Source organism: Cetorhinus maximus, chromosome 4, assembly GCF_964194155.1.
Source record: "Cetorhinus maximus chromosome 4, sCetMax3.hap1.1, whole genome shotgun sequence".
Classification (NCBI taxonomy): Eukaryota; Metazoa; Chordata; class Chondrichthyes; order Lamniformes; family Cetorhinidae; genus Cetorhinus; species Cetorhinus maximus.
This window is the reverse complement of record NC_135882.1, coordinates 18177378-18201733: the sequence shown is the minus strand read 5'-3', so window position 1 is coordinate 18201733 and position 24356 is coordinate 18177378. Positions and strand designations below refer to the sequence as shown.

Sequence of the window (24356 nt, the reverse complement as noted above, 5' to 3'; positions counted from 1 at the left end):
ATCCTGACTTGGAGCTATATTGCTGTCCCTTCACTGTCACTGGGTCAAAATCCTGGAACTCCCTCTCAAACAGCACCGTAGGTATACCTACACCATATGGACTGCAGCGATTCAAGAAGGCAGCACCCCACCACCTTCTCGAGATCAATTAGAGGTGGACACAAATGCTGGTCTTGCCAGCGACGGCCACATCCTGTGAAAGAAATTTTTTTTAAAATAACATTTTTTGGTCATCTGTTCTAACAGCTCTGTGGTTCACTGCCATATTTTGTTTGATTGTGCTCTTGAGAAACACCTTGGTTTACCTTTTCTAAAGGTGCTATATAAATGCAAGTCATTCGTAATGAAACTATGAAAAGATATGAAATGAATTCATTGGATAAATTTAGTCATGCAATATATTGACTTTTTAAAGTTTGAAATTTATAATATTCAAAATGATATTACTTAGGAAAAAGTGGTAATGGAAAAAAATCTGTTGGCATTTTAAGCAACTATGGAAATCCCACGGCCAGATTGTGAAATCAGTGGATGCTTGCACTGTAAAATCATAGTACTCGTGTCTTGCAAAGTATGACAGCATCAACATTGAAAAGGTATATTACAGTGCCAACTATGGACTACTACTACTGTAGGTCCTTGATTTTGCAATTAGATGCTCACATACAAAATGTAGATTAAACCAATACAAAAGTTTAATTGTCTGGCCCTCGTTTTCTATAGCAATGTTTGTCCCATGTAAGAGATTGGAAAACTTAAAGGGTCGAAGTAGCTGTAAAATGTTGACATACTCAAACATTCACCTGTCATCTGTTCTTTCGATGTAGAATAGTCGGGGAGTGCACTTGTAAAATACCTTGAGAGCTTTTACAAACTGAATCTGTGTATCAAATGATTTTAATTGGAAACGGGCTGTCAATATTGTTTTAGCACGCATTTTTACTCTTCAACTCATTTAGCTGAAATTTGATATAAGTGATTGAAGCTCACACTTCATTGGACCTAAAGCTGGAAGGGCAAACTTTTGCTAATTGAATCCTGGATTTGCACTCCACCTTCTAATTCAAATATTGGCTTTTAAGCAACATTGTCCTCAGAATAAAAGATGATAAAATTATAGGTCATGGTAAATTTAATCCATTTTTAAAAAAGTTAAATTTTTGAAGCTGATGTAAAGCCTGTGTTTTGTTCATTATTTACTACAATTTCTACAGCGAAGCCTGTATATTATGGATACCTCAGGGACTTACATCAGGTGTCCTTTATTTGGAAGTGAGGTTATTTATACACAGTTAATCTATGTACAGAAAACTAGATAAGCCGAATATTTTGGGAATAGCTGCACCTCCCGCCTCCAGTGTTCCTTTTTTGTGCCTCCACCTGGGACTGTGCTTAATCCTGGAGCCCTGCGAGTGAATTGTAATTTTGGTTCATTTTCTGTTTGTTAGGTTTCCAACTTCATTGCCATCCTGGGAACCTTTTCCATTGAGGGAGGGATATTCTGATCCTGGGATATATTATGTTGGTAGCCTTCATGGGGCGAGGTAGCTGCTGTAGGGGCAGCATGCCAGGGAGATCCCAGTCAAATTGTGGGGTGTTACTGGGATGGTGGTATTAATCTCCTTCAGATCCTTACCTTCATGTTCTGCAATTGCTACTGTTGAAATGTTGAGGGGCTTGGGTGGGTGCAGTTGTGGCAGGGCTGTTAGCAATCCTCCAGTATCTGGTGGATTGGGGTTGGCAGCATTCCTGGCAGTTTGACCATGTGATGTTAAATCCCATGACTTTTGTAAATGATATTGGATTCACCTTGAAAAGTTTGGGATCCTTTAATTGAGAGCCTTTATCTGGTTTTTGCGGCAGCAGGTGTGTGAGGAAATTCCAAGAACCAGGAAGCCATCCATGAGAAGGCAAAGAGAAGAAACGGAGGGCAGGGTTGAAGGAAAACCATTCACCTACATTTGCACCCAGAGCCTCCATCTCCCCTTCACCACCCCCATCAGCCTGAATTCACCAGTCTCCATCTCTCTCTACCTGGGGCCCTACCCAGAGCAACAGTTATCCTCACATGCTATTGGGCTTTCTTTATCCAACATCCATAGCATTAGATATTGGGATACAGCCGTGCTAGCATTGAATCAGACAGTGGTTAATCTAGATGCTTGGGTAAAGGTTCAAGAAAAACTGTGTTTTGTTTCACCCAATGTGGCCTCTTGATTACCTGCATAATCCTTTTGTTTAGAAGTTGCAAACTGATTTAGTGCATTGAAGGCTGCCAGCCTTTCAGAATTTGCATGTGTCGATGGTTTCAAGATGTATCTTTTCTCTATTACAATGAGTGCCTTTTTTTGGACATGTTTATTTTTTGGGGATGCCTGAACAGGTTTTGCCGTAATTGATAATTATCTGAGGGGTGGGGGGGCGGAGGAGGTAGACCTTGTTCCTCCTTGCTCTGTGATGTTTTAAAGTTTAAACTTGAATGCACCACAGCCCCCTGAGGAAAAGGAATGAGGGGATAATTAAGTGGAAATGGGTGAAGAGGGTTCTGGTTTCCTGCCTTTGGAGTGCACAACTGAAAGTGGATGGAGGGTTATGAATGAAATGAGTAACAGCAGAGTGAAGGGTAAGTGAAGATAACACAGATCGAGTGGGTAGCTCAAAGGGGAGTTGGAAGGGATAGCGATGGACTGGAATAGTAGTGGAAAGCTGAAGGGCTACAAGACACAATAAAGAGGATTGGGTGGGTTAGTTGGGAAGAGAGCTGCTTAGAGCCTTCACAACTCCCACCCCAGATAAATCCTGGAACAATTGCTTGTTCCTTTCCCTGCCAAACGATGTCATGTCACGTGCCACTTGCCAAAGAAAAGGACAGAAGAAAAGGCAGATGAGCAAAGAAAGACAAAAGTAGTTGAAAATCTGGGGGGGTGCAACACATGAAAATTGGATAGTATATTCTTCAGTGTGCAATGTGCAATGCTTGTGAGAGTTCTACTAGTATTTTCTAAAAGCGACATGTGTCATGGTCAGCTTTTTCACTTCAAATAGAAGTATCATTTCACACATTCTGGCTCCAGCATTTTGAATTTTCTCATTTAGCCTCTGTAGGAACATATTTAACGTTGAGTCTTGAAGTGATGCACTTTTTTTTATTTGCATGATATAATGTTTCTGTATTCATAAAATGCTGCATTCTCTGACTTAACCATGAACAGTATCACAGCTAATTTATTCTTAATGATAATACAGGTAAAATTATTTCCATAAACTGTATTTCTTGTCAGTTGCACTTTAGATGCTATGCTCAATTTTATTATATTTCAAACAGTGGAGAAAAACCAAGGGGGTCTGCAAGAACAAAATATAGGGTAAGGGTATGTGCACTCTTTTCATTAATGCCTGTATGAACTCATTAATTGCCTAATATGCAGGAGGCTCTTAATTGACCTATTATGGGCCTGATGTTTATTCAGCAGCAAGAGACGTAGTGCAAATCTGGGATGAGTACCCTAAATGTGGTAGCAGGCGGGAAAAAGAATGTTTCTGCTGCTGGCTACAGTGGAGGCTTTTCACGTCTTATTGCCTCAATCCCGCCTCATTAATCATGCATTCCCAGGAAACACACTCTTTTAATGTTGGTTGGCTTTCATTCGCCTGCTACGCCATCACCTCGCCGCTTCATCACACTGGGGGCCATATTTAAAATGCAGCCACGTGCACACCTCTACTTCCAGCCCAGGAGGGCACTGGTGAAGACATGGGCCCAAAAGCCAAGAAGAGTCCACCACGATGTCCACTACCCCTGCTGTGGCTGCAAGAGACCCATCAGTGTCACCACTCTGGCTTGGGAGGTGGTTATTACCAATGCTACACAGAAGCATCCAATGCAGAAAGAGATGAATGCTTTTATCCTTGCTGCCAGGGTAAGGCAACCATCTCATCACTATCAACTCTCACTCTCACAAGCCGAGCATGCACCCACTGGCATCTCACTCACTGCCAGCTCAAGGGACATCATCACTCATTCTCTCTCTCACCCTCCCAGCTCCATTTGGCCTCATCTCTGGAAGCTGCCCGCTCAGCCCTCACCCTCTTGAGGCCACTTCCACAGATCAACTTGTGTCCCCACAAACACGCCCTGGGATAACCCCTTCCCCAGTAATGTCCTAGCCCTGCAGTTTCTTCCCTTGCCTGAGGCCACTTCTCCCCCTTTTCCAAGCAAGTCCTAGCCCTGCAGCCATTGAAAATCCACCCGTCTTAATGGCTGGTCTCGTAAGTATAGACCTGCCTGTGAGCCCCCTAAAACTGATGCGGCGCTGTCTGCGAAGCCTGACGCTGAAGACGGCGGGTGCTGACTGAAGGAAGATAGGCAAACAATCCTCAAAGTCCCAAGTGAAGTGCAGCTTGCCAGGTGCACGTCGCTTATGTTCAGTTGTGAAACACGGCATGTCGGCATACTCAGATGATCCAGCATGGGAGGATGATTCCAGTGAGCTGGGCTTATAATGATATGCAGATGTATTACAAGGAGCTTCCCAAAGTGTGACAGTGGGAAACGTGGCCTGCCATTGACCGGCAGAGCAGATGATTGCAAACTGGTTTTACAACGTTGTGAAACCAATTTTTGGCCTTCTCGCCATATTGTCTGCTCATGCTGTTGAACACGCCTGTCGCCAGTGGGCATGGAAAATTCTGCCCAAACACTTGTTTGCGAGGTCTGTTTCCAGTCTAGTAAAACAGGCATCCTTTGTTGTACATTGAGCACTACTAAAGGAAGTTTGCTAATAAAAAGGAAACTGTCAAATCTATGCAAAAATAGTAAAACTATAGTAACCAACAACACTAAAACATAGTGTCTTTAATGTAGCTTTGAAATATCTGGAAAGCAACCAGGCATCTGCACCAGCCAGATAGTCTTGATTGATATAATATGGGTCCAAGGTGAAGTGTTGTGTTTTTTGGAAGAAATGATAAAAAATTGTTGTGGTTTGTCAGACCGTAAAGAAATTTCATGTTAAACCTTACTTTAGTTTCCAGTGATGTCACTTTCAAACCGGGAAAATCATCTCCAATTTAATTTATAGCCTTAATTGTGGAGATGATGATGAATTTTTGTTAAGTAAATTCTTCAACCCTGCACCATTTATTTATTCTTCGGCAGGTTAATGCATCTACTGTGGAATGTGGCATACTGCCAATATCGTAAAACATTCTGCAGTCCTTGACTTTGCAGAGGACCAAGTTAATTTTATTTTGCCACAAATATTAACCTTTAAATATGTTAGAGACTAAACTCTGTTCATTTTTCTGTTAATTAAGGACCAGACTTGAAGTACACCAGGTATAAATAGATCATCTTTAATTGTTGTAAGGTTTGAGCAAAAATGTAGATTCCAGGACCATGTATGATCAAATATGTAAATTATTTACAACAAAAAAATAGGACAAGTTGAAGGAAAATTGTACTATGGATTAAGGTAGAATTATGCCAAATACTGTTCAACACTTTGTTAATGTAGGTGCAATCAGCATAATGTAACTTCTAAGCAACAAATGGAGAACTCAACCAATTCTAACATCAAATTCAAAAGCTTTGTTCTACTTTGGACTGTCTCCTGAGCCAGACTGTTAGCCACCTCTGTATCCTTTCAAATGTGAGCTTGAGCTGCTTACCCCATATCCTCTGCAACACGTACTACGTATTCCATCTCCTTAAAAGCATTCTTCTCCACCTCTACTTCTCGGCCCACTTGGTGCTGAAACCCTCTTCCATGTTTTGGTCACTACCAGACTTGACTTGTACAATGCTTCTGTCCTGCTTATCTTCCATGTACTTCATCATAACTCTGGCCTCCCCAGTGCTTCCAATTTAAAATTCTAATCCTTCTGTATTTAAATCCTCTTAATGACCGTACCTTTCTCTACCTCTGTAACTTCCTCCAGCTCTCCAAACTCCCCTCACTTCTTCTGACTGTGCCTACTTATGCATTCCCCAGCTCTGTTTTGGTTCTCATTTGGCAGCTTTGCTTGCTTACCTAGTCCCCCTATGCTAGACTTCCTTGTATGTGTTATGGCACAGCAGATGGTAAATGCTAAGCTGCTCAAACCCTAAAGGGAAAGTTGAAACAACTGCCACAACTGTTTTGCAATTTGTATATTTTGAGGTGCGCGCCTTGAATTCAGCAGTAATACGACTGAGTCTTATAGGTTTCTTACAAAACTAAATTAAGTCTTTATTAATAGAAGAAATGATTTTAAGCACAGATCTACAAATTACTACTATGACAACTTCCAGATCCCCTAGACAACAGCTTGAGGTTTAGATGCTGGAGGCTTTTCACACTTGTTAGATCTTAGAATGCCTTCCCTTGCACACAGCCTTCTATTCTTTATACGTATTTTCTCCTTTGCAAATTCACATTGTTTCACTATGATCTTTGTACTTTACCTTTCTAATAATATCTATCATAGTACCAATTCTACCAGTAATCTTTGGGAAAAATAAACATACTGTTTCTTAACTTCTAGCTAGGTGTAACATTTCACCCCTTCTTTTGAATTCAAGCTATTCTGACTTATTTAAAAATGCAAATTTTCCCTTTACACCTCACATTCTAAAAGTTCCCCCACGTCTACCTAGTTAACATTTCAAACCTATATCTTATCTTTTACATTAAAGCCTTCAGACCAGCTGTCTTTAATTCAGTTAATTCACACACACCCACCCCACTCTTATGCACTTTACAATAAATTCCAATAACATTATGAAAATGATATCTTCCTGACAGTATGCCATCTTTGCTTTTCCACTCTGCTGTTTTAAGGCTTTCTTTAAAATCCATCTCTGACTAAGCTTTTGTTCTCTCCTCACCTTTCCTGCTTTTTCTTAGAATCCATTGCTTAAGCATACCTTTGCGAAGTGCCTTGGGATGTTTTTGGGTGTTGGGACCTAATATAAATTTGAGTTTTTGTTGCAGACAATGGCAAAAGAGCAGATTAATTTTGCTAGAAGGAAATTCTTGGTACCAGATGCATGCTCCCTGTTTCTCTCAATTTATCTTTCGTTTTCAGTATGTAGATTTGTAATATGTAAGTATTGTAGATGAGATGTACGATCCAATATTGGTACTGGAAGTGAAAACCTTGAATTACTTTTGCATCTGAATTTATTTTATTTTACGGCAAACAAATGCTGTCTGCAAAGTTGGTTTGTTAAAATTAGACAATATTCTTCAGTTGTGTAAAGTATTAATATATATTCTTTCATTATATGTTAATAGTATAGCCTTAATTTATTCAAACATCTATATACCTATTTGATATTTTTTGCTAATTATGTAACTGAAAATTAGGAAAGCAGGATATTATTCAAACCTAGATTGACTTAATGGTATTTTATCCAATGAACCACATTCACAGCCCAAATGCTGAATTGCAGCGTAACTTGTATTGAAAAATTCATACAAAGGCTAAGTAATCTGGTTGAAAGCATGCAAATATGTAATAATCATGTAATAAAAGTTGAAAAACAAACAAGGGAACTGGTGGATGGGATATTAAAGGAAGAGTAAATTTGAATTAAAATTGTAAACTAATACACCATTGCTATATTACAGGTACTGAAGTACACGTTGACCCAAACCATGTAAGGAATAGGGTTACATAGGTACCTTTCCGTTCTGCAGAATGCAATTGTGCAGAGTGATCTAGGTAGCCTTATATATAAATCACAAAAAATTAGCACGCAGATACAGGAAGAAATTAGGAAGACAAATGAAACAGCCTTTATTGCAAGAGGGATGGAGCATAAAAGTAGGAAAATCTTGCTATAGCTGTACAGGGTGTCGATAAGATCCCAGCTAGAGTACTCTGTTTGACCTTATTTAAAGAGGGATATTGTTGCATTGGAGGCAGTTCACAGAAAGTTCACTAGGTTGATTCCCCGGATGAAGAGGTGGTTTTGATGAATTGTTGAGGAGATTGGGCCTATTGGAATTTGGAAGAATGAGAAGTGATCTTATTGAAACATATTGAAACATATAAGATTCTGAGGGGGCTTGGCAGGGTAGATGCTGAAAGGTGTTTCCCCTTGCGGGGGAATCTGGAACTCAGGGGCATACTTTTAAAATTAGGGGTCTTCCATTTGAGATGGCGATGAGGAGGAACCTTTTCTTCTGAGCGTCGTAATCTTTGGAATTCTCTACTCCAAAGAGCATGGAGACTAAGTTATTGAATATAGTCAAGGTTGAGATGGGCAGATTTTTGATCTACAAGGGAGTTGAGAGTTTTGGGGGTCAATGTTGGGGGTGCCACAGTCAGATCATCCATGACCTTATTGAATATTTAAAGCAGGTTCAAGGAGCCAAATGGCCCACCCCTGTACCTATTTCTTATGTTCTTGCTGTATTACAGATGATTTTTGCATGCTTAACAGGCCATTACTGTTGCTCATAAGAATGTATGCATGTTAAACAATTAAAAGAAAATAACATGTTCTATTGACATTCTTTACCATCACAGAGCTGGTCAGAATTATTCTGACAAAGTACAATGAATTCTGGATTTTGACAGCACCTGTGTGAAAGCTAATGAAATTTAGTTAAGTCCTCCTCATATTTGAGAATTATTATGCCCTTGCGGCCAAATAGGTTTGGTGTGAAGATGGCATAATTCACTTCAATTGTCAATAGCCTTGAGTTAGTGATAGCAAAGAGACAAGGTATATCAAATCTCCCAAGTGTTGGATTCTTTAAAGAAAGGTAGTAACAGTGAAAATAGAACCATAGAAAAGTTAGATGGAATTTAATCCAGAAAAGTTTGAGGTAATGCATTTGAGAAGGGCAAACAAAGCAAGAGAATACTCAGTAAATGGGAGGATATTGAGAGAGATTGAGGAAGTGAGGGATCTTGGAGTGCATGTCCACAGGTCCCTGAATGTGGCAGGACAGGTGGATAAGGTGGTAAAGAAAGCATATGGAATGCTTTCTTTTATTGGACGAGGTGTTGAATACAAAAGCTGGGATGTAATGATGGAACTGCATAAAACGCTGGTTAGGCCACAGCTAGAATTTTGTGCATAGTTCTGGTCGCCACATTGCGGGAAGGACATCATTTCTCTGGAGAGAGTACAGAGGAGGTTTACAAGAATGTTGCCAGGGCTGGAAAATTGAAGCTACCGAGGAAAAATACTGCCATTATTGATTCTCAATTAGATAATTGTGTATCTGCTTCCAGTAATTAATTTGAGTAGCACCGAATTGCATATTTTGTCAGTAGCCAGATTTTTGTATATACTGTTAGGCAATGCTGTTAACGATATTAATGGTGCATTTTCTAGCTAGTATAAAGGCAATAGGAAACTGTTTTGGTCTTGATCAATATTTGACTGAACTATATTGCTGAACGTGCTAATAAAACTTGACTATCTACATTAATTAATGCTAGAGAACGAAAAATATGATAGTCATTTTCATTTTTTCATATCCAATGATTTTTACCTTGTGTCAGTGATCCTTTAGTGATGATCAATACTAATATGTTCAGTTTAGCTTTTTCAAACAAAGCTTTTCAGTAGACTCCCTGCCAAGTTTATATGTGGCAAATAAGTAGGAGGTCTTCCAGTAATAATTGCTGATGCACAGATGTTTGGTGAATAATGATGCAGGTTAATTGAATATTTCCTTCAGTTTTCGGTTCCTGTTCTCAGAATGAGACCCACCCTTTAGCCCAGAACAATCTGTAATTAAGGGTAAGGCTTACTTTTTGCTTCTCATTGAAAGGTATTTGTTCAAAACATTTTGTACTTAGCATGCAAGAATCATGCAAGAGAAGGTAAATCAGATTAGCTAATGCTTTGATTCTTAGTTTGATGAAAAAAAATGCCTATTATTTAAGCATATTCATTTAATTACTGTATGATAAATTAGATGCAATCCCTTTGGTAAATAAAAGTTGTCAGTAACCATACTCGGCTGACTCGTTATTGGAAGAAGAGAGTGACTTTGAGTGGCAAAATAATCTTTAAAAACAAGTGAGAAAAAAACTATCGTTGATCAGAAGTAGTACATTTAGCTACCCTTTAACCATAATGTTGTAGAACTATGGTTATACCTGGAGCTGCATATTAGAGCAATGACCTCAAAAGCCATAGACTAACCAGGTTGACAACTGAACATTACAACCATAATTACAAAGTACTCATGATTCCACTTGCATGCCTGTGGATCTGTCTGTGTGTATGGCTATGTGCATATAAAATTATGGAACTTAACTTCCATTTTAATCAGAATTCAGGAAAGCAGACTATTTCCACAAGCTGATGTGGAAATCCTTGATAAGGGTAGTTTTGCAGAGCATAATGTTAAATCAATAAAGCTTGTTTCTGCTCATGTGTCCTTGGGATATGGTATGATGGATGGGGTGATTTGATTAGCTGAGCAATTTATTGAACAACTGTTATAGGATCTGCTGAACAGGATGACTACAGTAGGAAAATAGTCCTGTTTATTTGTGCTGGAAAAATACAAATTGCATATTAAGTATGTAAAATTTCAGCTAAATTGAAATTGTCTGTTAACTAGCACTGTACATGAAGGACCTAAATGTTTTTCAGTGACTGCAATTTGGTTAACATTCAAAGTATAAGCTAGGAATAAAGTGCATCCTTAATCAACAAAGAGCATGGTTTTCAAAATGGAAGTGTTAGGGAGCAGTTTTCTATTGCAACTAAAATATAGACTCATTAGTTGCCAGTCATTTCATTTGTTTATCTATTTCCTGCAGACAGTTTAGAAAGATGATTTGAATTTTTGAATACAGAATTATTTTGATAGAATTGGTGGTGTAGACATAGATTTCAAGTAAGCACATGGTATTCTAGGTTAAATGCCAGTTTGAATTTGCGAAATAAAAATAATTCATATACAGTGTAAAGTTCTTGCATAGTTTACAAGAATTGCCAGAAACCAAACCACTGGAATCAGCAGCATTTTCTGATTATTGGAAGACTGAGATTAAAATCAGTTTGTTTTCACATAGCTCCCATAGTCGAGCTTTGCCCATGTATTTGTGTTCTTGAAAAAGAATGTAGCAAAACCTTGTCTTTAATGGGAAAACTTGGAATAGGCAAATGCTTGTTCATGAAGCCCAATTCTTTTAGTAGACTATGCAATTTATCCTATTGCTAATGCTGAACCCATTTTTTAAACACAACCTGAAGCACATTTTCTAATGGTCTTTCATGCACATGATAATTATGTTGCTGGGCAACATTTATTTCTCTAAAAGGGACTAAAAGACTCAAGGAAAAGGTGCCATTCTTAAAACACGTTTCAAATAAAAATGGCTGATTGCTGGGTAAAGTTTATAAATAAATAAGTACCACAGATCAATGCAGCTGGATAGCACAAGTCCCCAGGATACAGAGAAAGTTCATAAGCTTATGCAAATAGCCAAAATATGAGAAGCAATCCATTGTGCATGTTCTTGATGCAGGAGCTAAGACAGTAGCTCAAAGGATATTGCCATACCCCTCTGTTAGTGTTGTGGTCCTGGCTTAAAGCTACTTATATGATTGGCCAGGACACTGGTCCCAGCACGGTTCAAGTGGAGCCTTTCCTGTCGGAATACCTCACTGTTCCCTGAGTACTGATACCAGTGCCCCATGAATCCAAACCCCTTCTTCCCACACCACTCTTTGAGCCACACATTTAAACCTCTAATCTGCTTGACCCTATGCCAATTGGTGTGCGGCTTAAGTAAGAATCCAGAGATGATTCCCTTGATGTTCTGCATTTTAATTTGGACACAGACTCCTCATTCTCTTAGGTAGTACCAGGAGTAATGATCTGCTGTGTCATTGGTTCCCACGTGGAGCAGGACAACTGGATTATCCACACAGGTAGCAAGCACTTTCTACCTGTTGGACAAAGTCAGGGGCTGAGGCTCCTCTATCACTACATGCCAGTTCACCATACCTACCTGACTCCCAGTCACACCTTCCTGTCCCTGACCGTTGACCAACTCTAAAGCTCTGCTTCCTGGAACAAAGTATCCAGGTAACTCTTCCCCATCCTTGATGCCCTGCAATGTCTCCACCTCAGGCTCCAGCTCAGCAGCTGTTAAGGCTGAAGTTGCCTAAGCTGCAGACACTTATATGGTTGTCCAGGATTGCAGTGCACCCCACAGATTCCCACATGCTGCAGCCACGGAACACCACCAGCCCTTATATCCAACCTTATTTATTTAACTAGCCAATTAGTTGATTTACACATAAAGTAATAGAAAGTTGCACTTGCCTAGCTTTGAGACAAAGGAAGAAACCTCACCAGCTACTTGAGGCGGAAAAAAGTAGAAAAAGGAGCTCTTCTTTGCCCCTCTGTGCCGAATTCCCACATGAACCAAATTCCCAACTATACATTGCCTTTCTTAAATTCTTTCATGGGATGTCAATGTTGCTGGCTAGGCCAGCATTTATTGCCTATATCTAATTTCCCTTGAGAAGGTGGTGGTGAGCTGCCTTCTTGAACCGTTGCAGGCCATGTGCTTTGGGTATACTGACAGTGCTGTAAGTGAGGGAGTTCCAGGATTTTGACCCAGTGACAGTGAAGGAATGGCAATATATTTCCAAGCCAGGATGGTGAGTGGCTTGGAGGGGAACTTCCAGGTGGTGGTGTTCCCATCTATCTGCTAACCTTGTCCTTCTAAATGGTAGCAGTCATGGGTTTGGAAGATGCTGTCTAAGGAGACTTGGTGAGTTCCTGCAGTGCATCTTGTAGATGGTACATAGCGCTGACACTGTGTCGGTGGAGGGAGTAAATGCTTATGGATGGGGTGCCAATCAAGTGGGCTGCTTTGTCCCAGATGTTGTTAAGCTGCTTGATGGTTGTTGAAGCTGCACTCTTCCAAGCTAGTGGAGAGTATTCCATCAAGTTTGGAGAGTCAAGCGGCGAGTTACTCACTTGCAGGATCCCTGGCTTCTGAGCTGCTCTTGTCGCCACAGTATTTATATGGCTAGTCCAGTTCAGTTTCTGGTCAATGGTAACCCCCCCAGGATGTTGATTGTGGGGGTTTCAGCGATGGTAATGCCATTGAATGTCAGGGGGTGATGGTTAGACTCTCTCGTTGGAGATGATCATTGCTTGACACTTGTGTGGCATGAATGTTACTTGCTTCTTGTCAGCCCAAGCCTGGATATTGTCCAGGTCTTGCTGCATTTGGACATGGACTGCTTCAGTATCTGAGGATTCACAAATGGCACTGAATATTGTGCAATCATCAGCAAACATCCCTGCTTCTGACCTACTGATGGAAAAAAGGCCATTGATGAAGCAGGTTGGGCTTAGGACACTACCCTGAGGAACACCTGCAGCGATGTCTTAGAACTGAGATGATTGATCTCTAACAACCAAAACCATTATCCTTTGTACTGGATATGACGTCTGACTCCAGCATAGTCTCTGTGCATCCCCTTACTCTGTGCAGTTTGAAAAACCCCTCTGCTTATTCTTTCGAGTTATCAACAGTCACAGATTGCAACTCTTTTGAGTACAATCACAGTTCTTGGTTTCCGGGAGTGGGACATGAACCCACAACCCTCTGATTCAAAGGCGAGGGTGCTATGAACTGAGCCACAGCTGACACCTCCAACCTCTCTGCTTATGTAGAACCTTATGTAGAGTATGAGTCACTAGCTAGTTTAGCTTTCTGCTACAGAAATTAATGCCTATTGAACCAACTAATTTGAACTGATTGACAGATAATTGCCACTGCCATGTAGCTCCCTGTTTAACAAGGCTATTTAACTCACTTGAAGGTTGAAAGTTCTGTATCAGAGCCTGACTCTTCTCTCAAGTTTAAACTTTAATTAAAACTTACAGGAACTTACCACGTGAATCAAAGTCCTAACCATGCACTGTCTACCTCTCACTCCGATGTAGTCTCCCCTTCATGCGTCCCCTTACCCCGCCAGAAGTGCAGCATCTGCTTTCCTAAATTATTTCAGGGTTTCTTTGCCTCCTACCACCACAGTCCATTCCATGCATTCATCACAGTGTTGCTGAATCTACCTTTGGCTACTTTGGACCTTTGTCTTTGAGCTAATTTAGCAGAATAAGACCAAGTAATTTTTGAATTTAGCTTTTCCATATATTATTTTGCATAGGTATACAAGATAATCACTCATGATTCCTTGAGCCTATAAACTTAGAGCTGGCTACTACTTGCTCAGCAAATAATCATTTATTTTAATCAATGGACTTTTAGAATTGCATCTTACCAAAAAACTTAATTCTGTGAAAGCAATTAAATCAAAATCATTCTCCTAGCTCAGTTGATTGATAGAAACGTATTGTGCTATTGAATGGGCAGTAATGTTATATATCTTTATTCTGAATTTCTTATCCTATTTGCCTTAAAATTAATAAAATTGAATACTAAAACCATGTCAACCAAAGAGCTGTTTGTTACCCTAACCTTAACCATATTGTTCCAAATTTTGTGGTGGTGGTAATTGTGAGGCAATCAGCATGCATTATTGAGGTAAATCAGACAAAACTGCTCGTGTGCAGTTAATTGCAGAGATCTGGAAGTAGTGGTCAAAGATATCCTGCTCACCCACAGTGAGCGCTGTTACAGTTCTTGCTGATAGACATGGCGTTGAAATGTCTGCAACAATGTGACCCTTCTGTATGTGCTGATTGTGTGCACAAATCAGTTGTAATAATGCAAGGTTTGGTCATTATTGGGACATCACATTTCGCAATTCCAGTGTGAATGCCCTTGAATCATGATTTACTTAAATACCAGATTATCAATAATCAAGATGATGTGAAGATAGAAGTGATTGTGTATTAAAATATAGTTGGGGGACCAGAGAAGCGAAATGACATACATCAGTGTTGAAACAAATAATTATACAGTGAAACTACAAAACATTGATGAGCCCCGAGTTGCAGTAAGATCAAGATACACAGTACGACCATTAAATTGTAGTGAAACAAGGATACATATGCACAGCTAAACACATCTGTCACCTCAATTAGTTCAGTATCATTCCTCAAGGAGTCAGTGATGAGCTTATTTTTAAACCATTAAGGATTTGGCTGAGCACCTACTTTCAGACATTCCATTACCCTTTTATTTATGGAGGTGTCCTTTGCATTACACTCCTCCCCCCTTGCACAGTTTGTGGCTGGAATTTCACAATCAACCCCTCAGTTCCATAATCAGCAGAAAGCTGTTTTAACTCATTGTGTGCTGGTCCTAATATAAAATGCACTACTTCTACAGGCTGTTAAGTGCATTAAGGTATTCGGTAATGTGGACTCACATCCTGCACCCACTCGTTCCATACTAAAAATGGCTTTAAAAGTTAGGGCTGATGCTTCCAGGAGCTTTTAATGGTGCTTTAAGTGATAACTGCAGCTGAAAATTCTCTCTGGACCTGAAAAGTGAATTTTACAAGTATGGAGTCTCATTCTCTAGAAAAATTAGTGTTGGAGGTATTTTTAATCTTTGTTTGTCTCTCAGCTCTCTCTCCTAATCCCATATATATTTTTCATTTTTATTTTGCTTTCTGTGTAATATTTTCCTACTATGGGGGGAATCGTCCCAGATTTGTACCATGTGCAGTAGCAGGTTTTACCTGCTGGCTGCAATAGTGACTTTTAACGCCATATCGTCCCAATCCCACCTCATTAATCACGCGTTCCCAGGAAACGCACCATTTCGATGGCGGGTGGGCTCTCATTTGCCTGCCACGCCGTCACTTCACCGCTTCTTCATGCCAAGCGCCATATTTATAGTGCAACCGCACACACACCCCTCAGTGCTTCCAGCCCAGGACTGCTACGCAGAAGACATGCCCCTGAAAGGCAAGAAGACTGCAGCCCCCTGATTCAGTGATATGTCCCTGGAATGCCTATTGGATGCTATAGAGGCCTGCCATGATGTCCTCTACCCCCACTCTGGATGCAGGAGGCCCGGCAATCTCTCCACTCTGGCTTGGTAGGCGATGGCAGTGGTAACCAGTGCCAATGTTGCACCGAAGAGGTTGGCCATTCAATGCCAGAGGATGAACAATCTCATCTGTGTTACCAGTGTAGGGTAACCGGGTAACCATCTCATCACTCTAAACTCTTTCCCTCAAACCTATCACACCTTCACTGGCATCTCACTCATGGCCAGGGACATCGTCCCTCTCACTCTCTCACACACCCTCACATCTCCATCTGATCTCACCTCCTTTGGAGACTGCCTCCTCAGCCCTCACCATTTTGAGGCCACTTGCACTGATCAAATTGTGCCCCCACACACACCTAGGGATACTCACCTTCCCCAGTATAGCCCTCGCCCTGCAGTCTCTTCCCTTGGCCTGAGGCCATTTCTCCTCTTTGCCCAAGCAAGCCCTAACCCTGCAGCCGCTGAAAAGCCACCCGCCCCCCACCGTCTTATGGGTGGTCTGGTAAGTAGAGACCTGCCCAAGAGTCCTGCTAAAAGTGGTGGCGCTGTCTGCGAAGCCTGGCACTGATGACTGCAAGTGTTGCCTGAAGCAAGGTAGGTAAATTAAACCTTGAAGCCTTGAGTGAAATGCAGTTCGCTAGGTGCATATCGCTTAAGAATTTTGTTTCAGGAATATTACTGGCGCAGTTGGAAATTTGGCATATTATAGCAATTTAGCCAGAGTTTGTAAGCATTGCTAATTTGAAATAATAGGACATGGTACTATTGAGGAAAGGAGCAAAGTATTACAATGTTATATTGAGTAATACAAAGTATTATTTGCACAATTTCCAGCAATAAGCCCATTTATAAAAAGCAGGTGTACAGTTGTGTTGCACATGGCAGAGAAAATGCTGCCTCAATTTTCTTTGTTAGATAGTCTACTCCTTTTATAATTTTGTCATTTTCAAGTTAAAAAACGGAATTGCCCAATGATTTGAAGTGAACAATGTTAGGTCAACAATGTGGAGCTGTCGTCTTAAAGACGACTAGATTATCAACTGTTACAAATTAAGTAACTTCAATTTAAGGATTTAATTCTCAATTAGTGAACAATGGTACATTGCCCTCCAACTGTCAACGTGAACTGCATACATATATGATTTCTTTGTGATTCTTGTAAATATTCGGTAACCTAGGTTAGTTTGGTGTAAATAAAGGAGCTGTGCATCTTTTTTTGATTGCAATATCCTAACGTGCATTAGGAATTTTGAATCTTGCATGGGTTTTACATCATATGACATTCAGTCAGCATCTCAGCTATGGCAACTGCAATAGAATTGTACTATCATGGTTATATCTGATAATAGAAATGTTCTAGCTATTTCTCTTCAATGCATATATTTAAACATTTAGTAGATGCCATTGTCCAAGGCAACTTGCACTACAGACTGTAAGTTTTACCTTTTGAGCATTAGATAGACCCTAACTTTTAAATTTTCATGTTATTATTTGGGAGCAAGGATTGTGAATGATTGGGAATCTTGTTTAGCTAGGGACTGTCCTTGGAAATTGTGCATGTATTGTCACCTTGCGATGTAGTGTGTCCCTCTGCATGTGTGCAGTCTCCCTCAATTGCTTGCTGGTGGGAGTTGCCCTCCCCCTCCCCCATTGTTTGTCCATGGACACCATGGCTGCCAGGGACCTGCCCTGTCCAAGCCTCCTTCCCCACCTCATTGCTGGCCTGCACAGTCTGCCTTCCTGCTATGTTAGCAGTTGCATTTGGTGCTGGTTCTCTTCGAGGTACTTTTTGCCTTGATATCTAAATTACTTATTTCTACAATTTTTCTTAAACTTTTCTAATAACTGGACACTCTCCCTAAAATATTTGCTGTATTTTACTTGTAAATGTGAAAATATTTTGACACCATTTTCAAAGAAAAAGTTTTCGTTAGAGTTCAGGCTGCTGAATACTGGAATATACAGGCTTGCCTCACACTCATTGTCGGTCTCCATGTGACCTGTTCCCATATTATCTTGGAAGGGTTCAGAGTTGAGATTAGGAGCCTGAACATAAGTATGGCCGGCTAATCAAATTCTGGGGTCATCCTGGCTATTCTTAAGCACTTCCTGTGGTTAGTCCTAGAAGAGTGAGGCAGAGGCCCCCTGATTGAGTAGATATACATGAGATGAAAGCCTGTGGTGATTTTTTAAAATTAAAAGTTATCAGAATTTCCCTTTTGAAATGCCTACGAATTGTTCATGCTATTTCTTCGTCAAAGCATACTAAATGGGGCAAGCGGTATAGGTGCACAAATTGGTTAAGGGTGGCAGGACCGGTTGGGAAGGTAATTAAAAAAGCTTAATGGGATCCCGGGCTTTATAAATAGAGCATAGAATACAAAAGCCAAGAAGTTACAACGCTGGTTCGAGCTCAATTGGAATCATGTGTTCAATTCTGTGCACTAAATTTTATGAAGACTGTGAGGGCTTTGGGGGCGGTGTGTGGAAATAATTTAGGAGAATGGTTCCAGGATTAAGGAACTTCAGTTACATGAATGGATTGGAGCATATTGGATTGTTCTCCTAGGAAAAGATTGAGAGATTTGATGGAGGTGTTCAAAATCATGCAGAAGTCTAGACAGTAGATAAGGAGAAATTATTCTCGTTGGCATAAAGGTCAAGAACTGGAGGACACTGATTTTAAGATATTTGGCAAAAGAACCAAAAGCCACAAGAGGAAAAACTTTTTTTACGCAGTGTGGGATTAGGATCCGGAATGTACTGTCTGAGTGTGGGGTTGGGAGATTCAGTCGTGGCTTTCAAAAGGAAATTGGCTAAGCACCTAAAGAGAGAATTTGAAGGGCTACAGGGAAAGGGTGTGGGTGTGGTATTAACTAAATTGTTGCAGAGAACCAGAATGGACTCATTGGGCTGAATGGCTATCATCTTTGCCCTAACCACCTATGGTTATCTAAACAAATTAGTGTTTCCTTAACCAGTTTGATTTTGCCTATTTTGAGCTTAAACCAACATCCCTCTTTCTGCTAACAAAAATAAAAATACCTGGAAAAACTCAGCAGGCCTGGCAGCATCTGTGGAGAGGAACACGGTTAACGTTTCGAGTCCGTATGACTCTTCAACAGAACAGAGTCATACGGACTCGAAACGTTAACTGTGTTCCTCTTCGCAGATGCTGCCAGACCTGCTGAGTTTTTCCAGGTATTTTTATTTTTGTTTTGGATTTCCAGCATCCGCAGGTTTTTGCTTTTATCCCTCTTTCTGCTGTCTTGTGCACATGCAAACATCCAAATTGAATACCTCAATCATATCTCTTTTCTGTCTTTTCCTTTCTGATGAGAAGAGCCACATATCGTTGAGTTGACTGCCATTTGTTTTATTCTTCACACTCATTATGTTAGCAGCTCTTTTTGCAGTTTTTCCAGCTTGGGTATTTCACCCCAGTGCACCACAATGACCCAGATTTTGCAGTATGATAAACAGTGAGGCGCTCGGTGCTCACACGTATTACAAGATAGCAAATTTTGCAGTCTACACATGTGGACCTAAATGCAGAAATCCAGAAGTTGCTGTCAGTGATGCCCTGCTCTTTCACAGACTATGCTGTTGCAGTCTTTGCTAATGGAATCTTAATTTATTACTATAATGGCATGAACCTTTGGTACTTAGCTACTCAGTGAGGGCTGATGAGGGAATTAGGAGTTGGCCATTGAATGGGTGAGTTTTTAACAATGTAATAAACACTAATTTCTGTTGAACAATCTTCCTGGCCCTGAAACAAATACAAGTGTGGACTCTCATTTCCTCGGAAGAAAATTAACATTGCAGAATTGTAAAAATATATATACTTTTATCTCCTCTCTCCCTGAATACCATGTGTCTGTCTTGATCTTAATTTCGCATCCTACAATGTTTTAAGTATTATTTATACTTCCTGTTATTTTTATTACTTTGCATTCTGCATGTCTGAGAGGATTTTTCAATCTCATTAGTTGAAGAGTGTCCTTTGTGCTTGCTCTGCTCTGAGGGCATGGATTTCAAACAAACGCTGGATGACTGGGAGTTTCCTGATAAACCTGCTGACAGTCTGAGGGCAAACTGTACAAGAAATGAATGGTGAAAGATGTTACTTTGCCGCTCTTAAATCCTGGCCGATAGATTTTTGGTGAAGTAACAAACTAATTAGATTAATTATCTCTGCATTTTTGCCGCATCTAGCGTGTCAACTGTGTCTCAGTTGGTAGCAGTCTGACCTCTTAGTCAGAAAGCTGTGGGTTCATGTTCTATTCTATTGAGCACAATAATCGAGGCTAACACTCCAGTGCACTATTGATGGAGTGCTGCACTGTCAGAGGTGCCATGTTTTGGTTGAAATGTTAAACTGAAGCCCTGTGCCCTCAGTTGGACTTAAAGAATCCCATGACACTTTCATAGAAGAGCATGAGCATTACCCCAGTGTCCAGGCCAATATTTATCACTTAATCAACATCACCAAAACATACTATCTAGTCTTTATCACATTACTGTTTGTGGGAGCCTGCTGTGTGCATATTGGCTGCCTCATTTTCTGCATTGCAATAATGATTGCATTTCAGAAAGTACTTAATTGGCTGTGAAGCATTTAGGACATCTGGTAGTCATGAAAGGAAGACTTGCATTTATGTAGCACCTTTCATGATCACTGGACATCTCAGCACTTACAGCAATTGAAGTACAAAGGTGCTATATAAATGTAAATCTTTTTTTTTAAACCTAAAATGTTGTTGGTTTCTGTCACCATGAGGAAGAGTTCTTAAGTACTCGGATGACTTTATTTAAATCCCTGTTTGGGGATTTGGGGAGCAAAAGTCAGAGGGAGTGAAAACCAAACTGGTCATTGCCTTATTCTTTGAATATCCATAATTTTTTTCAAGTCATTGATTAAGTGAAGGAACCAAATGTTAATGTGGTAAATGCTGCAATTATTTTTTCTTTGCTTCCTTTCATAGACATTAGACTTGGACAAAAATGCACTACAAAAAGTAAAGAAATCGGCAAAATCAATAAACACTTCTGGTCAAGGTAAGTTTCAGCTGCGGTATTTATTCATTTTTTAACATCAAATATGGTGTATATGGTAAGCAATGTACTGTATTTTAATCTGTAACATGCCTTATATGACAAAATTGTGTTAATTAATCAAAGTACATGTTCTCCAGTTGCTTTTTTCATAATGTTCATGAAGTTTGTCACTGCAGTTTTTAGTAAATTCAGTACATTAGCCTTTGGGATAGTTGGAAAAATAAGGCAGTTGATACCAATTTATTGTTGCCTTTCAGTGCAAGTCGCTGCTTCTTTACACATCACAATGATGTTGCAAATATTAGAAAACTTTTGTTTACTTGCACTGTGCTGCCTGGGCAGTTGGACACAACAAAACAAGGGATAGGAGCAGGCCTGTTGAGCCTGCTGCAGGCCAGTAAGACTAATATCAGTTGTTGGAAAAATGCTGGAATCTATTATTAAGGAATTCTTAACAATGCGCTTTGAAAACATAGTATAATTAGAACAAGTCAACATGGTTTTACTAAAGGGAAGTCCTGTTTGACAAAGCTTCTTGAGGATGTAACTAATAAGGTAGATAAAGGGTAACCAGTAGATGTAGCATACCTGGATTTCCAAAAGGCATTTGAAAAGGTGCAGCACAAAAGGTCAGTAGGCAAGATAAGGGCTGTTTGGGTTGGGAGGTAATTAGCATGGCTAAAGGATTGGTTAACGGATAGAAAACAGAGGGCATAAATGGGCTTTTTCAAGTTGGCAGGCAGTGAATAGTGGAGTGCCACAAGGATTAGTGCTGGGGCCTCGGCTATGTACAGGACTTCGATAAATAGACAGAGTAATGTATCTAAATTTGCTGATGCTAAGCTAGGTGGAAAGGTAAGCTGTGGGGAGGACACAGCAAGACTGCAAAGAGATTAGGTTAGGTGAGTGGGCAACAAGATGGTGGACGGAGTGTAACATAGGGAAGCATGAACTTGTTCACTTTAGTTGTAAAAATGAAAAATATTTTTTGAAAGCTGTGTAACTTGTATTTGTTCATGTTCAAAGAGACTTTTGTGTTCATACAAGGAATGTAGAAAGTTAGCATGCAGGTGCAACAAAGAATGTAGAAAGTTAGCATGCAGGTGCAGCAAGAAAAGAGGAAGACAAATGGCATGTTGGCATTAATTGCAAGGCGATTGGAGTACAAGAATGAGGAAGCCACGCTACAGTTGTACACGGTTTGATGAGACCGCATCTGGAGTACTGTGTGCAGTTTTGGGCTCCACATTTAAGAAAAGATATGTTTGCATTGGAGGCGGTACAGTGAAATTGGTACCTGGGATGAGGGGGTTGCCTTTTGAGAGGCTAAATAAATTGGGCTTGTATTCTCTGGAGATCTCATTGAAACCTAGAAAATTCTGAAGGAGTGGGCAGTGAGAGATTGTTTCCATTGGTTGGGGAATCTAAAGCACGGGGTCACAGCCTTGGGATAAGGGGCCAACCATTTAGGACTGTGTGTGTGTGTATGTATATGTGTGTGTGTATGTATATGTGTGTGTGTATGTATATGTGTGTGTGTATGTATATGTGTGTGTGTATGTATATGTGTGTGTGTATGTATATGTGTGTGTATGTATATGTGTGTGTGTATGTATATGTGTGTGTGTATGTATATGTGTGTGTGTATGTATGTGTGTAAATGTGTGTGTGTGTGTGTATGTAAATGTGTGTGTGTATGTAAATGTGTGTGTGTATGTAAATGTGTGTGTGTGTGTATGTAAATGTGTGTGTGTGTGTATGTAAATGTGTGTGTGTGTGTATGTAAATGTGTGTGTGTGTGTGTATGTAAATGTGTGTGTGTGTGTATGTAAATGTGTGTGTGTGTGTATGTAAATGTGTGTGTGTGTGTATGTAAATGTGTGTGTGTGTGTATGTAAATGTGTGTGTGTGTGTATGTAAGTGTGTGTGTGTGTATGTAAATGTGTGTGTGTGTGTATGTAAATGTGTGTGTGTGTGTATGTAAATGTGTGTGTGTGTGTATGTAAATGTGTGTGTGTGTGTATGTAAATGTGTGTGTGTGTGTATGTAAATGTGTGTGTGTGTGTATGTAAGTGTGTGTGTGTGTATGTAAATGTGTGTGTGTGTGTGTGTATGTAAATGTGTGTGTGTGTGTGTGTATGTAAATGTGTGTGTGTGTGTGTGTGTATGTAAATGTGTGTGTGTGTGTGTGTATGTAAATGTGTGTGTGTGTGTGTGTGTATGTAAATGTGTGTGTGTGTGTGTGTGTGTGTGTGTGTATGTAAATGTGTGTGTGTGTGTGTGTGTGTATGTAAATGTGTGTGTGTATGTAAATGTGTGTGTGTGTGTATGTAAATGTGTGTGTGTGTGTGTGTATGTAAATGTGTGTGTGTGTATGTGTGTATGTAAGTGTGTGTGTGTGTGTATGTAAGTGTGTGTGTGTATGTAAATGTGTGTGTGTGTGTATGTAAATGTGTGTGTGTGTGTGTGTATGTAAATGTGTGTGTGTGTATGTAAATGTGTGTGTATGTATATGTGTGTGTGTATGTATGTGTGTAAATGTGTGTGTGTGTGTGTGTGTGTGTGTATGTAAATGTGTGTGTGTGTATGTAAATGTGTGTGTGTGCGTATGTAAATGTGTGTGTGTGTATGTAAATGTGTGTGTGTGCGTATGTAAATGTGTGTGTGTGTGTATGTAAATGTGTGTGTGTGTATGTAAATGTGTGTGTGTGTGTGTATGTAAATGTGTGTGTGTGTGTATGTAAATGTGTGTGTGTGTGTATGTAAATGTGTGTGTGTGTGTATGTAAATGTGTGTGTGTGTGTGTATGTAAATGTGTGTGTGTGTGTGTATGTAAATGTGTGTGTGTGTGTGTGTGTATGTAAATTGTGTGTGTGTGTATGTAAATGTGTGCGTGTGTATGTAAATGTGTGTGTGTGTATGTAAATGTGTGTGTGTGTGTATGTAAATGTGTGTGTGTGTGTATGTAAATGTGTGTGTGTGTGTGTATGTAAATGTGTGTGTGTGTGTGTATGTAAATGTGTGTGTGTGTGTGTATGTAAATTGTGTGTGTGTGTATGTAAATGTGTGTGTGTGTGTGTAAATGTGTGTGTGTGTATGTAAATGTGTGTGTGTGTATGTAAATGTGTGTGTGTATGTAAATGTGTGTGTGTGTGTGTGTGTGTATGTAAATGTGTGTGTGTGTGTGTGTATGTAAATGTGTGTGTGTGTGTGTGTGTATGTAAATGTGTGTGTGTGTGTGTATGTAAATGTGTGTGTGTGTGTGTGTATGTAAATGTGTGTGTGTGTGTGTATGTAAATGTGTGTGTGTGTGTGTATGTAAATGTGTGTGTGTGTGT

At 40.0% G+C, this 24356-nt stretch overlaps 1 protein-coding gene across 2 annotated transcripts in view; it reads left to right on the top strand.

Moving 5' to 3' along the window:
* Positions 1–24356, top strand: part of LOC144679523 (arf-GAP with SH3 domain, ANK repeat and PH domain-containing protein 1-like) — a 346344-nt gene that overhangs the window by 84773 nt on the left and 237215 nt on the right. For both annotated transcript variants that reach the window (XM_078539997.1, XM_078539998.1), the window contains exon 4: positions 20946–21018. In XM_078539997.1, the coding sequence (XP_078396123.1) occupies positions 20946–21018 (73 nt within the window). The remainder of the gene's footprint in view (positions 1–20945; positions 21019–24356) is intronic.